Source organism: Chlorocebus sabaeus, chromosome 5, assembly GCF_047675955.1.
Source record: "Chlorocebus sabaeus isolate Y175 chromosome 5, mChlSab1.0.hap1, whole genome shotgun sequence".
In the NCBI taxonomy this organism is placed as follows: Eukaryota; Metazoa; Chordata; class Mammalia; order Primates; family Cercopithecidae; genus Chlorocebus; species Chlorocebus sabaeus.
This window is the reverse complement of record NC_132908.1, coordinates 3,400,129-3,416,379: the sequence shown is the minus strand read 5'-3', so window position 1 is coordinate 3,416,379 and position 16,251 is coordinate 3,400,129. Positions and strand designations below refer to the sequence as shown.

At 43.3% G+C, this 16,251-nt stretch overlaps 1 protein-coding gene across 1 annotated transcript; it reads left to right on the top strand.

The window, feature by feature from the left end:
- The first annotated feature begins 52 nt into the window (after window positions 1–52).
- ZNF597 (zinc finger protein 597) lies at window positions 53–10,561 on the top strand. The gene is made up of 4 exons (XM_007983888.3): window positions 53–307; window positions 459–544; window positions 2,326–2,452; window positions 5,461–10,561. Exons 2-4 carry the CDS (start codon window positions 512–514, stop codon window positions 6,573–6,575), a joined length of 1,275 nt encoding a protein of 424 aa, XP_007982079.1. The 5' UTR covers window positions 53–307; window positions 459–511; the 3' UTR covers window positions 6,576–10,561.
- The last annotated feature ends 5,690 nt before the right edge of the window (window positions 10,562–16,251 follow it).

The window sequence follows — 16,251 nt, the reverse complement described above, 5'->3', positions numbered from 1 at the left end:
GAGAAAAGGAGGAAAACTACCTCTCGCAGCTGCCCAGTAGCTACAGGTCCTCGGTTAAGGTGTTCGATTGGTCAACACAAAAGAAGGACTTCCCCTTCGGGAGAACTCCGACCAATCAAAGGGCAGGATGGCAGATAGGGCTGGGGGCGGGTCGCTTCCGGCGGCTTTTCCCGCAGCTGTTGCGTAGAGGAACATGAGAGCGTGGGAGTTTTGCAGCGGCCGTGGCGTTCTTCGTCGCGTCCCGGTCGGGCGTCGCTTTGTGCAGCTCCTGTCCGGGAGCGCAAAGCCTGTCATTAGCCGCCGAGCGGTAAGTGGGCCCCTTTCGAGGCCGGGCCAGGAGGAGGAGCAGTCAGCGTAGGTTTTTAAGGGGGTTCGGAGGTAATCGAGGGAGGCTAGGGGTACTGGAGGAGCTTGGCCGCAGAATAGGTCCGTTTAAAGACTATTCTCTCCCCCCGCAGCTTCGTCTCGAAGTCCCTGTGGCGTCTTGAAGAAGGCATTCCCCATCCGCCAAATGGCGTCCATGCCCCCAACTCCCGAGGCCCAGGTGAGTGGAGGTACCTTTTTCGTCCAAGTTTGTTGCTGCTTTTGGTCTCTTCCTGACCCCCTCCTTTGGAGGAGGGTTGGGCATTCATGTTGTGGTAGGAGTGCACCTGAGCCCCAAATAGCCCTTTGACCAAGCGTTCTTCTTTCCAAGACCAGGCATATAGAAGTGGTTTACCAGCTTCCTTCTTTCAGAACTGCCAACTGGGAACAGGGCCCTTGGAGGAATCTCTGAGAGAGTTTCTCAGTGTCTTATCTGTTTTGTTTAGAGATAAGGTCTGGCCTTGTCGCTGGAGTGTTGCTTGTCTGGCTGGAGTGCAGTGCCGAGATCATAGCTCCATCTGAAACTCAGGGAATCCTCGCGCCTCAGTTTCTCGAGTAGCTGAGAGGCGCGCATACCACAGTGTCTGGCCACTTTTAAGAATTCTTTATGGGGATGGAGTCTTGCGGCTTTGCCCAGGAACTCCTGGCCTCCAGCTCTCCTCCCACCTCGACCTCCCAAAGTGCTAGGATTAAAAGTGACTTTCTGGAATGGTTCCCAAAAGTACAGATTTGGTACTTATCCAATTTGAATGGATTTTTAAATTAAGCACATTTCTATACTCTGCACTTGTAGAGTAATAGTAAATCCCAGGTGATTCATTATCACACCATTAGGGAAGGTGGGGTAGGCCTGGATGAAGCGCTGGAGTGAGCTTAGCAATGAGTGTCATGGGGACGAAAGAGAGGAAATAGCAAAGGGAAGGATGTTGGGAGAATCCTGTAACCTTTATCTCTTTATGATTCTTCCTGGGCTGCCCAACCTTCTTTTCTTTTCTTTTTTCTTTTTCTTATTTTTTGAGATGGAGTCTCGCTGTGATGCCTAGGCTGGAGTGCAATGGTGCGATCTCAGCTCCTTGCAATCTCTGCTTCCCGGATTCAAGCGATTCTCTTGTCCCAGCCTCCCAAGTAGCTGGGACTACAGGCACATGCCACCACAGCCAGCTATTTTCATTTTAATTTGTTTTTATTTTATTTTATTTATTTATTTATTTGTTTTTTGAGATGGAATTTTGCTCTGTTGCCCAGGCTGGAGTGCAGTGGCACAATCTTGGCTAACTGCAACCTCTTCCTCCTGGGTTCAAATGATTCTCCTGCCTCAGCCTCCCAAGTAGCTGGGATTACAGGCATGCGCCACCACATCTGGCTAATTTTTTGTATTTAGTGGAGACAGAGTTTCATCATGTTGGTCAGGCTAGTCTTGAACTCCTGACCTCAGGTAATCCACTTGCCTCCACCTCCCAAAGTGCTGGGGTTACAGGCATGAGCCACTGTGCCCGGCCTTAATTTTTGTAATTTTACTAGAGACAGGGTTTCACCATATTGGCCAGGCTGGTCTCGATCTCCTGACCTCAAGTCATCCGCCCCCCTCAGACTCCCAAAGTGTGTTGGGATTACAGGCATGAGCCACTGCACCCTGCCCCAACTTTCTCCTTTTCTTAGAGCATCCTTACTTAATCGTTTTTCCCCCAAGAGCTGTTCCCTCATCTTTTCTCTTCCAAGATAGACTATAATTGTCACAGTCCACCATCCTTATACCACTGCCTAAAAATATCCATGTTTACTCTCTTCTTTCCAACCCTCACCCCATCCCTTAGAACCCATTTACCCCACTCCTGCACTCAAGAACCTTTTACACCAAGCCCTTTTATCCCATGCATCTGATGTTTCTAGCTCATCCTTCCTAGGTTAAGTAAGGGACTGACCCTCCACCGTCTTGTACTGACACAGGCTTTTATGTTTCAGGGACCAATACTCTTTGAGGATCTGGCTGTGTATTTTTCTCAAGAGGAGTGTGTGACTCTGCACCCTGCCCAGATGTCCCTCAGTAGAGATGATACAAAGGAGTGTTTGGAGGATGCGGCCTTGATGGGTAAGGCAGTTGTTTTTCTTGCATCTGGAACTTTTTTCAGTTCTAGGATGAGAACTTAATGCTTTTTCCACATGTTGGTATGGTGGAGTGGGACCTGTGCCTGAGTAATTTATGTGGAGATGATAATTGTATGAGAGAAAAAGTTTTAAAATATGAGATGATTTCTTTCTTTCTTTTTTTTTTTTTTTAGACGGAGTCTGGCTCTGTCTCCCAGACTGGAGTGCAGTGGTGCGATCTCTGCTCACTGCAAGCTCTGCCTCCTAGGTTCAAGCCATTCTCCTGCCTCACCCTCCCGAGTAGCCGGGACTACAGGCGCCCACCACCACGCCTGGCGAATTTTTTGTATTTTTAGTAGTGACGGGGTTTCACTGTGTTAGCCAGGATGGTCTCAATCTCCTGACCTCATGATCTGCCCGCCTCAGCCTCCCAAAGTGCTGGGATTATAGGCATAAGCCACCGCACCTGGCCGAGATGATTTTTTAAAGACAAAACTTCAGTCTAGTACAGTGCCTGTGGTTTAGTACAAGAGATGGCAGTATTTGATAATCTTTCACAAACATTTATTGCAGTTAGTTTACAATTTTACTTGGGAAATCCCGTTAGTATCTATCACTATCATTTGCTAAAGACTGAAAACTGATTTACTCTTAAGGGGTACTATGCCTTTCTCACCTATGGGGAACCATACACAGATGGACTCCTGTGCCTCAGTAGATTTTATTTCTGACTAGGATTGAGTATCTAAAGTATTCTATTTATTTGTTCTAAGTAATTATTCTAAATAATTTGGAATAGTTTAGATACTCAATCCTAGTCAGAAAAGAACAACTAGAATAACTAGTTATTCTAAATAACTCATATTTTCTATCTTCCACTTTTCTCTTCATCATGTTCATGTTGTCTTCTATCTGCTTAAACTTATAGAGTATATTTATAATGGTTATTTAAACTTTTTTTTCCTGCTAGTTTTATCATTGATGTGGTTTCTGGGTCTGTTTCTACTGATTGATTTGTCTTCTAGTTATGGGTTATATTTCCTATATTTTCTTTACTTGCATGTAAATTTTGGTTGGATGTTGGATTAAGAATTTTATGTTTTTGGAGCCAGGGTTTCATTGCATTTTTAAAAATATTTTGGATTTTGTTGTGGGAGGTGGTTAAGTTACTTGGGGTCAGTTTGATGGTTTCAAGGTGTGCTTTTTTTTTTTTTTTTCGCTTTGTTAGGATGGGTTCAGATCAACCTTTCTGCTAGGGCTTATTTGAGTTACTGCTAAGGCAGTATTTTTCCGCGGACATTGCTGCTCAATGTCTTATGTCTTTCCACTTTGGCTGGAGGCAACATGGACTGGTTATTGCTCTGTTACTCCTTTTAGGCGGTTCTTTCCACAGCATTGGGTAGTTTCTTCATGCACTTGTAGATTACTCAGCCAAAGTTGTGGTTTTTTTTGTATTTGTTTTTGTTTTTTGATACAGTATCTTGATCTGACGCCCAGGCTGGAGTGCAGTGGCACAATCACGGCTCACTGCAGCGCTGACCTCCCAGGCTCAAGCAGTCCTCCCACCCCAGCCTCCCAAGTAGCTGGGACTACAGGCATGCACTACCATGCCTAGCTAATTTTTTTGTTTTTTTTGTAGAGACAGGGCTTTGCCATATTGCCCAGGCTGGTCTCAAACTCCACGGCTCAAGTGATCCTCCCACCTCAGCCTCCCAGTGTGCTGGGATTACAGGTGTGAGTCACTGTACCTAGCCTCAGGAAAGTCTTAAGAGGACCCCATGTAGATGACCTGAGTGCTCTTTCTGAGCAGCTGCCTCTTTGCTGTTTTGCTTTCAAGTTCTAGCTGCCTTGGCATCCCTGATCTCTGAACTCAGTCTCCTCAAATCAGCAAAACCACTTGGTACTGTTTGGATTCCCATGCAGTATACTGCAGCCCTTTCTAGTCAGTGAGTTGGGAAAATCATAGAACGTTGTTTCTCTGGAAAGAAAGGTTCCTTTTGTATTGATATATCTGCGTTATAACTGAAGAATACTTGGAAAATATTACAAAGGAATGTTAGTTTTGTCAGTCATCCTTGTAAGTAGATTGGCTGTTATTTTCATGCAGTACACACAGCCTTCTACCTTGATCTTTCCTCCGTGAGGGATAAAGAGATTTTGGAGAGTTCTCCTGTTGATAATGAAACTGTTTCTGATAACCTGTGTGCTTCTCTGTTATAGGAGAAAAATGCTCACTTGATTGCTTTCTTTTCTCTTTAAAAATTATTTTCTTTCTCCCTCATTCTTGCTGTCATCTTATCTTTTTTTTTTTTTTTTTTTTTTTTTAAGAAACAAGTCACCTAGGCCGTCACCTAGGCTGGAGTGCAATGGCACAACTCAAAACTCCTGAGCGCAAGTGATCCTCCTGCCTCAGCCTCCTGAGTATCTAGGACTACAGGCATGTGCCACCAAGCCTGGCTAATTTTTAAAAATTATTTTTTTGTAGAGATGGAGTCTCACTATGTTGCCCAGACTGGTCTCAAACTTCTAGCCTCAAGTGATCCTCCCATCTCAGCTTCCCAAAGTGCTGAGATTACAGGTGTGAGACACTTGCCCAACCCCTCTCTTTCTTGATAAATATGAATCCTAATCTTTTTTCCAACTGTTAATTGTTCTGCTGTTGCTTGAGATAGCTTCAAAAATGAAAGGCTCTTGAGGTCTAAATAGACAAGCTGGAAAAGTTCACCTCTAGACAACCACTACCGAGATTGTCCTTAGTACCTATCCCACTGGACTCTGACTTAGTTATAGCTATTCTCTCCTCCTTACCTTTGGATATTCACCCAAAACTGGATCTTCTGGGAGACCAGGAGAGTCTGCTTCGTCCTGATTTTGTGTGTTTCGTGTCTGGGTTATAGGATAACCCTTCTAAAGTTTCCTGGTCTTCTTTGTAACTACCTTTTAGCTTACTTTTTTCCCAGTATCCCTTGAAGGTATTGTCTATGTTTTGCTTTCTTTTGTTTTTATCAACAGGAGAGGAAGGCAAGCCAGAGATTAATCAGCAGTTAAGCCTAGCGTCTATGGAACTTGACGAGCTTGCCCTAGAAAAGTACCCCATTGCTGCACCCCTTGTCCCTTACCCAGAAAAATTCTCTGAGGATGGAGTTGGAAACCCTGAAGGGAAAATATTAAGTGGAACTCCCACTTGCAAGAGAAGGGTCATCAGCCTTTTAGTTACCATTGAAAACCACACCCCGTTAGTAGAACTCTCTGAATATTTAGGAACCAACACACTTTCTGAAATTCTTGATTCTTCCTGGGAAGGAGCCAAAAATGTGTATAAATGTCCTGAGTGTGACCAAAACTTCAGCGATCATTCATACCTGGTTTTGCATCAGAAAGTTCATTCAGGAGAGAAAAAACATAAATGTGGTGACTGTGGGAAGATCTTCAATCATAGAGCCAACCTGAGGACACACAGGAGAATCCATACTGGTGAGAAACCTTATAAGTGTGCCAAGTGCAGTGCCAGCTTTCGCCAGCACTCGCATCTGTCCCGACACATGAATAGCCATGTAAAGGAGAAGCCCTATACATGTAGCATATGTGGTAGAGGTTTTATGTGGCTCCCAGGATTGGCACAGCATCAGAAAAGCCACAGCGCTGAAAAAGCTTACGAATCTACTAACCGTGATAAACATTTTAATGAGAAACCAAATCTTGCTTTGCCTGAGGAAACATTCATATCAGGCCCCCAGTACCAGCACACTAAGTGCTTGAAGAGCTTCAGGCAGTCCTCATATCCTGCCCTTTCTGAGAAGAGCCACGACGAGGACTTTGAACGCTGCAGCGATGATGGGGACAATTTCTTCTCATTCTCAAAATTCAAGCCCTTGCAATGTCCTGACTGTGACATGACCTTTCCTTGTTTCTCTGAGCTTATTTCCCATCAAAACATTCATACAGAGGAAAGGCCCTATACATGCAAAACATGTGAGAAAAGTTTTGCTTTGGACTCAGAACTTGCATGCCACCAGAAGAGCCACATGGTAGAGGAAACTTTTAAATGTACTGTGTGTGGGAAAAGTTTCAGGTCAAATTTGCATCTCATTACTCATAAGCGAACTCACATAAAAAACACCATATAAATTTAACAACTTGTTATTAGTGATTGGGCTTTTCAGTATCTGTATGGTGGGAAGCAGTTACTGTATATGTCCCAGGCAATGTGCTAAGCACTTTACACACATTCCCATGTAATACTTAATTCTCACCACAACCTTGATTTAGGCAGTATCATTTCCATTTTATAACTAGGGACGCAAAATCCATGCCACAAAGCTAGTGAATGAACCCAGGATTTGAACTCGGTTACTGTTCAACTGTGAGCCAGAAAAAGATACAAAACTTTTGTTTAAATTCAATTTTCATTAAAATGAAGGCTCTTGCTAGAGTTCTTTTAATTTTGTTTACGTAGTTTCTGACTTTTAGAAGGAGGAGAATTTATTTATATTTTGCCAGTTCTGCAGCTATATCTAGGAAAGTAAATGCTTTTATGTGTTTTATACTTTTTTTTGCTATAACTATTTGAATGTAATATTTGTATAAGATTGCTGTTTTACATGTGCATTCCCATAGGCATTTAGAAGTTATTTTCTGCCCTGTAAAAGTTCTCAAATGGGTGGACTAGTTTATATCTTGATGGCCATTAGTATCCACAGAGTTCTCTGTCATGGTTCTGATGCCAGGGGCAGGTACTGGCATTTAGGACCCAATTGTTTGCAAGAATTTTAGAAGTCTAACTGCAGCCCTTTTCTGGAGGCTGGACTTGACTTGGGGAGGGGAAAAAGTACTTGCTCTTTTCTAAGATTTGCCTCCAAATCGCTACTGAAGCACATTACCTGTCTTACTATGAATAATTGTAATTGTTTCTCAGTGAGCATGTTAGCTACTTTAGATATATTATCTAATTTAATCTTCAGAATAAATCTGTGACAGAGGAAAAAAAAAAAACCTTTGTTTCATAAACGAGGAAACTGAAGTCCTCAGAGGGTAAAGTCAGTACTTTTGCCCAGCACACAAATCACATTGTGGTGAAACTGACATTAAGCTTGGGTCTCTGTGACTCCAAAGGCCATGCAGTCTGCAAGACTGAAGCATTTGTTGACGTTTGCACCACGTAGTAACACTGCAAGCAGCCAGGGAAAGGGGAGCTGAGATAGGTCGGTGAGAATGGTGATCATGAAGGCGATTCAGTGTGCTTGCATCCTGGAACCCCTTCATTCCCTTTGTGCTGTACCCAAAGCCTGACTTACATATACAGTTGTAAAGCAGCAGAAGACTCTCCAGGACTTCAGGTTTGAATTCTTGTCTCTCTAATCAGATAAGAGATTTCACACTTTGCAGAGTACAGTACTGAAGGTCTTAGTTGGGTTTTGGTTTTTTAAAAAACACCCATAACATTTCCTCTCCCTCTCCAAAGAAAATGCATATAGAAAATTGTTATATTTTAACCAAAATGCTTAATAATATGTAGATCTTTACATACTACTATTATAGATAAATATTGGAGCAAAATATTGTTAAATAGTATGGTTATTAATGTTAAAGAACCACAGAATGTTGTAAATATAGATTCATATACAATTTCTTATTAAAGTTGATTGTATGCCTGTCAGCAAAACAGTATTTACATGGGTTTTGATTAGGATGGAAGAATGCTCTCATTCTACTTAAATAGACAGTATAAAAGTATAATATTTGCTAAAATTGAATTGTTGCTGGGAATCGTCATGAGAAAAGATAAAAGACTCTTGAGGACTAATTGTATGGAAGGTAGCAGAAGGTGGTCCTACAGAACAGCAGATTGAGGACTGAATGTACAAAAAGATGCTGGCTACTCAGCTAAGCTCTTATTACTGAGTAGAGGCAGGAAGATACTGTTCAGGTGAGAGGAAAACTGAAACTAACAAAAACCCAGAGAGAGTTTCTTTTTGTCATTTTTGTCTTGTTTCTGGTTTGCAGATCCACAGTTGAGACTATGTGCTGCTCTGTATGTCAAGGTCAGACTTGGCTCTTTGTTTCTGATGTCTCCACTCTTAGGAGACAGGACACCAGCTTCCAGGTTTCTCTGAGGTGCTTTGAAATGTGTAGAAAGATAGTCTCCAGTTAGATTACCTATTAGCCAACTCTGAGATATCATGATCTTTGTTAAATAACAACAAGAACACCACCTCCTTGCTCTCCTGCTTCTGCCCTCAGTGGGAGAAACTGGCAGGTGCCTCAGCACTTATCAGGGACCCTAATATTTCAGTCAAAGATCTAATGAGTCACAGGATGGGGGATGAAATTGGGAAAGGTCTGGATTAGCAGAGTTGCTGCAGAAAGAAGTAGAGGGGAATATCTTAGAAGGCACTTGGACAGAATGGGAGTGATATAAAAGATGGATGCTGTCATTTTTGTTTTGGCTCCTAGAAAACATAGCAGAAAGTGAGAGTTTGTGCCATACATCCTGTTTTGCACCTTAATAGGGAAGTTTGCCTTTTTACATGAGTCTTCCTTCACAATAAACCTCTAATTTTTACAGTTTTATTCTCCAGATTTTGGAAGATTATGACAAACTTCCCTAAAAGATTAGAAAAAATAGCCCTTTTCAGAAACATTAACATACATGTGGGTATAACTAAAATGGCTTTTTGGTATAATACTGTTAATGATTGGTATGCAGAAAAAAATGAAAATCCCCTAAGTGTCAGTTACTGGGAAATAGGCATATTTTCAGTTGTTTGCTTATTGTGCACTTGTACTTAAATACATTTGCTGGATGTAATTCAAGCTGCTTTGCCCCCAGGGAATTGAAGGAAAAGATGTATCTGCTGGTGAGCTTCAGGCTTTTTATGATGATGGCTTTTCACCCTTCTGTTTACAGTGTCAATTGATGGAGATAAATTCCATAAAATTGTCCTTAACTCAGAGATACTAGCCTATACCATGTTAGGTGCTATTCACAAATACTGGATAAAAGTGAATATGGGAATGAAAAACTAAATGCAAGAGTTTATTGCTATGAATGATTGGTTAACTGCATTTTGCAGCATGGAAATCACACTATGAGAGTGAAAACTTTATGCTGAATAAATTGACTCAGACAAATTTCTTCGTCTTTGTTGTTGATGCAGTGATGAAAATGTGTTTCCAACAGTTCCTTAACGTGATTGCTGGAATAAACAGTCTGTTAAACAATCATCATTGATGGAAACAGCATTTTTCCAATGGAATTCAGATGTCAGCAGTTTACATTTTGTAATTTAAGAAATTGTGGAATGTAGTTGTTCTTGAATGAGGTGGACTCAAAATAGATTTATTTAGAGCTTTGTTGCTACAGGTGGTAGTCTACTGACACCTCCTCATTTAACATAGAAAATGACTAACCCAATAATTCAGGGAGTTAAAACTCAAATGACATTTCACAGTAATTGAGTCTTTGCCTCCTGAGTTTCCATATAATTAAGTGGCATTGTTCTAGTGACTGCAGCATAAGATGTCATACAATCTGAAACTGCAGAGTCTTATCAAAGTAATCTGCAATTTACTGCCTATGTGTACAAAGGGAGACATAGCAGGTTATAGTTTATATGAATAGTCTATTTTGAATGTTCATTAAACTTGTTATCCCTGTGGGATTTTAGTAGGAAAGTGTTTTTGCTTTGACCATCTGTTTAACAAAATGATGTTCATTACATTAGAAGTATATATATTCATGTGGTTTAGTTTTGTAATTTAGGAGAGCTATTGATCTGATTCAAAGATGACCATTACCCATCTTTCCAAGGCCCATCTAAGTAGTACAGGTGTTTTGTCTTTTAAAATTGACATTCCTCTTTGCATTAAGTCTGTAGGGGAGAATACAATATAAATATTCTTCTGTGTAAACATAAGAATGTGCTGTAATCCCCAGTTCCTTTGGATACCTCAGAATTATATTTATTGTATACACTTATACTGTTTGTTTAATGTTTTGGTTTTACTGTTTTTGACGTATTTTCATCAGTCTTCGCTCTAGTTTGCAAGCTCTGAAGTTATTGATTACGTCTAATGTGCAATTTGGCTTCTAATAAATGATATTTTATGATGATGGCAATGAAGTGAACTTTTTAAAAAAAAATACTTAAGTGGTTTTAGGTGGCAATGAGGTAAATTTTGAAGACTATTAGGATTGTGGTTTAGAAAGTGAATGACTTTGTGCTGCTTAATAAGGGAAGTAAAATCGCTTGCTCCCTGGAACTCAGCAGAAAATTCCGGCGTCATTCTGGGAAGCTAGCGCTAGACCTCAATTTCCTTTCGTCTTTGCTGTACACAGAAGTACAGGGGCAATGACCTCCGTCTTCACGGAGCAGCTACTGCTTGGTGCGGGTCGCCACTTAAAGCTTGGAGTCCGAGTAGCGGATGTGGTGAGTAGGACTCCCAGAAGACCTCGCGCGGCCTCACGGAGATCCTGGGTCTCCGCTTGGCCACCAACCGCACGGGTCAGCGGAAGTGCCAACCAGATGACTTGCGCTACAGCGGCACACTGGTGAGGAACCGGAAGCCACGAGCCACTTCCGGTGCCCGGTTCCGGCAGCGCCTGCGCATTCCGGGGCAAGTGGGATGTGGTGAACGGTGGAGATCCATCAGTGGGGTTTGGCCATGTGCCTGGCGATGTCTACTGCATATCGCTAGGTGATCTCCATGTAAATCTAGCAATATGGGTAAAAGCGTTTGCGGAGGAACTCCTCAGGTCTCTTCCGCCACATCAGCAGGAGGGTAACACGGGTGTGACTGTCGGGCACTAACACGAATCTCCATCCCATGATTCTAAGTGTTAGGACTGGAGAAGAAGCTGTGCGCCACCGTCCCAGCTCTAGTCCCACTTAGGCAATGCAGAGCTGTGGGCCTGTCTAGCATGTGTGTCTCTGGCTTGTTGAATTGGATACTTTGTGCATCTCACTTGTGCTGGATAGAGGGTCTTTTCTTTAGGACCAGTACCAATCTCTTAGGCTTTTGGCATGCTCTGCAGCCAAATTCTAACATGCTTCTGGTTAGCTGAACTGTACCCTCGGCTTACCTTTGGTAAATGGTATCTTCCCCAGGTGAGCTTAGCCACTTCCATGGCTACAAAGACCTCACTTTAGGTCAAACTCCAACTTCTATGTACTCCAGATTCCTACTTTCAAGTACCTACAGGAGATCGTCCTTTGGATGTCTCTCAGGCATCAAAACACGTGCCCTTAACTCATGCTTTTAGCGCCTCATCTGTTTGCCTCCAGTATGTGGGGCCACATCCATACAGTTGCTCATGATATCAACAAACACTTCCTCTTTCCTCTTGCTATGGCTTGAATATTTGTGTACCCTAAAAATTCATGTGTTCGAATTCTAACACTTTAATTGATGTTATTAGGAGGTGGGGACTTTGGCAGACCCCTCATGATTGGGATTAGTGTCCTCATAAAAGAGACTGCAGCCCAGGTGTGGTGGCTTATGTCTGTAATCCCAGTTCTTTGAGAGGCCAAGGTGGGAGGATTGCTTAAAGCCAGGAGTTCAAGACCAGCCTGGGAAACATAATGGCACCCCGTCTTTACAAAACATTTATGTAGCCCAGTGTGGTGGCTGGTGCTTGTAGTCCTAGCTACTGGGGAGGCTGAGGCAGGAGGATTGCTTGAGTCCAGGAAGTCGAGGTTACAGTGAACTGTGATTGGGCCACTGTGCTTGAGCCTGTGAGGACCCAGCAAGAAGGTGCCATCATGGAAATGGCCCTCACCAGACACTGAATCTGCCAGTGCCTTGATCTGGGCTTCCTAGCCTCTAGAACTATGAGAAAAAAACATTTTGTTGTTAATAAGCTACCCAGTTGACGGTAATTTTTCATAGCAGCCAGAACAGACTAAGACATCATATCCACTCAATCATCAAGTCTCATGGATTCTACCTCAAAAGTATCACAAAACCTGAATGTTTCTGTCTCCACTGTCCCCATCCTGTCCAACGATACTCACCTGGGTTACCTGAAATAGCCTGCTGATGACTTTCATATCACTCTTGTTCTCTGTCAACACAGCTAACACACTGCCATTTAATAAAAGAAGTATTATAAAATTGCTTGCTCCCTGAAACTCAGCAGAAAATTCCAGCATTATTGAGGGAAGACAACACTAGATGTTGATCTTTCCAGTCTTTGCTGCACAGAAGTAGAGGGCCAGGTACCAGATGATTATGATTATCTCATCATCCAACTTGACATCTTCCATTGGCTTCCCATTGTCCTTAGGGACATTTAAATTTTCAACAAGACCTTCCTAGTCATTACTTCCCTGCCAGCATCAACTCCAGCTGTTCTTTTCCTCCTACCCCTCTCCAGCTACACTTTTGCTCAATTCATCAAATATACCAAGCTCTTTACTTTTCCTTTGTGCACATACGTTTTCTTTTACTTGGAACAACCCTCTCAATTCCTGCATTCTTTGTTTTACCCTCCTTATAGCAATACGCTTGTAATCGAATAGTAATTATGTAACTAATAAAATTTCATTGTCTCTATAGGAGCAGAGACCAGGAACATGGTAGATGCTTAAAATTATGCACTGAATGAAACTACTACAGCTGTCACTTTTATACTGTTGGTTTCAGCTTAAAGACTGACAGAGGGCCGGGTGCAGTGGTTCATGCCTGTATCCCAGCACTTTGGGAGACCAAGGCAGGCAGATCACAAGGTCAGGAGTTCGAGACCAGCCTGGCCAATATGGTGAAACCCCATCTCTACTAAAAAAATACAAAAATTAGCCGGGCATGGTGGTGTGCACCTGTAGTCCCAGCTACTCAGGAGGCTGAGGCAGGAGAATTGCTTGAACCCAGGAGGTGGAGGTCGCAGTGAGCTGAGATTGGGCCACTGCACTCCAGCCTGGGCAACAGAGTGAGACTTTGTCAAAAAAAAAAAAAAAAAGACACTGGTGCTGTCAGTTACTAGTAGGCAAGAGGTGTAACAGTGTATACAAAGAAACTGTAAGGAGTTTAGAAAAAAACGAAGAAAGCTTTCAGGATAAATATATAACGATGCCCTATAGGCTTGAAGGGAATAATTTAGCAAAGATGGCCAGTGCAGTGGCTCACGCCTATAATCCCAGCACTTTGGGAGGTCAAGGCAGGAGGAGGATTGCTTGAGGCCAGGAGTTCCAGACCAGCCTGGGCAACATAATAAGACCCATCTCTACCAAAAATTTAAAAATTAGGCCGGGCACAGTGGCTCACGCCTGTAATCCCAGCACTTTGGGAGGCTGAGGTGGGCAGATCACGAGGTCAAAAGGTCGAGACCATCCTGGCCAACATGGTGAAACCCCATTTCTACTAAAAAAAAAAAAAAACATAGCTGGGCATGGTGGCACACACATGTAGTCCCAGCTACTTGGGAGGCTGACACAAGAGAATTGCTTGAACCCAGGAGGTGGAGGTTGCAGTGAGCCAAGATCGCACCACTGCACTCCAGCCTGGGGGGACAGAGGGATACTACATCTCAAAAAAAAAAAAAAGGCCGGGCGTGGTGTCACATGCCTGTAGTCCCACCTACTCAGGAAAGGATTGCTTGAGCCTGGGTGAAGGCCTTAGTAAGCTGTGATTCTTCCACTGCACTCACCCTGGCTGAAAAGAATGAGAACCTCCTCCCTGCCCAAAAAAAGTTTCGTTTCACTGAGTGGGCATCAACAATATACAGAATGGGAAACTTCTGACTTTCCTTCCTTCCATGGATGCACTGAATAAATATCTACACATGGATCAGTTCTCTGTGAGAGAAATATAGAAACTAGTTGAGACTCCTACACACTGGGCAACTGAGAATATATCCACATCAAAATGGGTACCAACAAGTTGAGACACAATGTAAACCACAAACCTGGGCACAGTATCTTACAATTGGGAAGGAATCCCCAAATTCCAGATTTTTGAAGAATGAAGGGTGTAGGCCAGACATACTGCTCCCAAACTTAAACATTTTCCACCTGAGAGTTTGGCTCCTCAATCATCTTACTCTGGGAATGGACAGGGTTCAGCATTTGTGAGTCCACTGAGAAAAAAGGACATTTATTTATTTAGAGACAGAGTTTCACACTTTTCGCCCAGGTTGTAGTGCAGTGGCAAAATCTTGGTTCACTGCAACTTCCACCTCCCGAGCTCAAGCGATTCTCCTGCCTCAGCCTCCTGAGTAGCTAGGATTACAGGTATGCGCCACTACACCCAGCTATTTTTTTATTTTTATTTTTTTTTGAGACGGGGTCTTGGCTCTGTCGCCCAGGCTGGAGTACAGTGGCGCAATAGCTCACTGCAACCTCTGCCTCCTGGGTTCAAGCGATTCTCCTGCCTCAACCTCCTGAGTAGATGGGACTACAGGCACATGCCACCATGCCTGGCTAATTTTTTGTATTTTTAGTAAAGATGGGATTTCACAGTGTTAGTCAGGATGGTCTCGATCTTCTGACCTTGTGATCCACCCACCTCAGCCTCCCAGAGTGCTGGGATTATAGGTGTGAGCCACCATGCCCGGCCATAAGAGGACATTTTAAACAGGTATGTGAGCACTTTCAGTGGCTGTCCCCCAGGGTCAATGCAGAGCAAGCAGGCAGAAAGGCACCGTTCTGGCTGGGCACCATGGCTCATGCCTGTAATCCCAGTGCTTTGAGAGGCTGAGGCCGGAGGATCACTTGAGGCCAGGAGTTTGAAAACAGCCTGGGGGACAGTTTTTTTTGTTTGTTTGTTTTTTTAATTAGCCAGGTGTGGTGACATATACCTGTAGTCCTAGCTACTCAGGATGCTGAGGCAGGATGATTGTTTGAGTCCAAGATTGAGGGTTGCAGTGAGCTATGATGGAGCCACTGCATTACAGCCTAGGTGGTAGACTGAGACCTTGTCTCTGAAAAAAAAGAAAATAAGATAAAAAAAAAAAGGAATTAAAAAAAAAAACCAGTTTCATAGTCTTCCTAAAAAGGATTTGTCTACATATTTTCCCCAACTGCTGCCTCAACATTAGGCTTCTAAGTAGCCTACATCTAGTAGCTGATAGGGCTGGTAAACAATAGACCTCCAGGAGCATGAACAGGCACGTGGGAACTTCACTGGCATTCTCCCCTCTGCCACTGCTCCATTCAGAGATAAAACTAGGGGCCAGGCATGGTGGCTCACCCTTGTAATCCCAGAACTTTGGGAGGCCGAGGCGGGTGGATCATTTGAGGTCAGGAGTTCAAGATGAGCCTGGGCAACACAGTGAAACCCTGTCTCTGCTAAAAAAAAAAAAAATGCAAAAAATTACCTGGGCATGGCTGGGGGGTGTCGGGGAGGTGTGCCTGTAGTCCCAGCTACGCCGGGGGTTGAGGCAGGAGAATAGCTTGAACTCGAGAGGCAGAAGTGGCAGTGAACTGAGATTGCACCACTGTACTCCTGCCTGGGTGACAGAGTGAGACTCTGTCTCAAAAATAAAGCAACAAAAGTAAAAAAACTAGGCTTCTAGCTTCTTCCTGGATGGTGTACCCCAACTTTTACAGCTTCCACCCAAGGGACCAGCTCCTAAGCTCCTAAATCACCTGTCTCTGGGAATTAATGAGACTGCATTCACAAGTCCCCTTAGACTACAGAGAAGAAAAGTAATTTTAAAAGGGTGTTTGAGCAGTTCTAGCATCCGTTTCCCCTGAGTACAAAGTTGAGCAGACAAAAACACCCAGCTCCCAGTTTACCCCCAGGAAGGGGTTTGACTGCACACCTAACGTCCCAACTTTCCCAGCCGCTGTCCATGAGTCAGGCCTC

Bases quoted from the DNA above. Each gene is read 5' to 3' on its own strand.
- ZNF597 (XM_007983888.3), top strand. From the start codon at position 512: ATGGCGTCCATGCCCCCAACTCCCGAGGCCCAG. The intron at 545-2,325 runs GTGAGTGGAGGT...TTTATGTTTCAG, and splicing joins CCCCAACTCCCGAGGCCCAG to GGACCAATACTCTTTGAGGA. The intron at 2,453-5,460 runs GTAAGGCAGTTG...TTTTATCAACAG, and splicing joins GGAGGATGCGGCCTTGATGG to GAGAGGAAGGCAAGCCAGAG.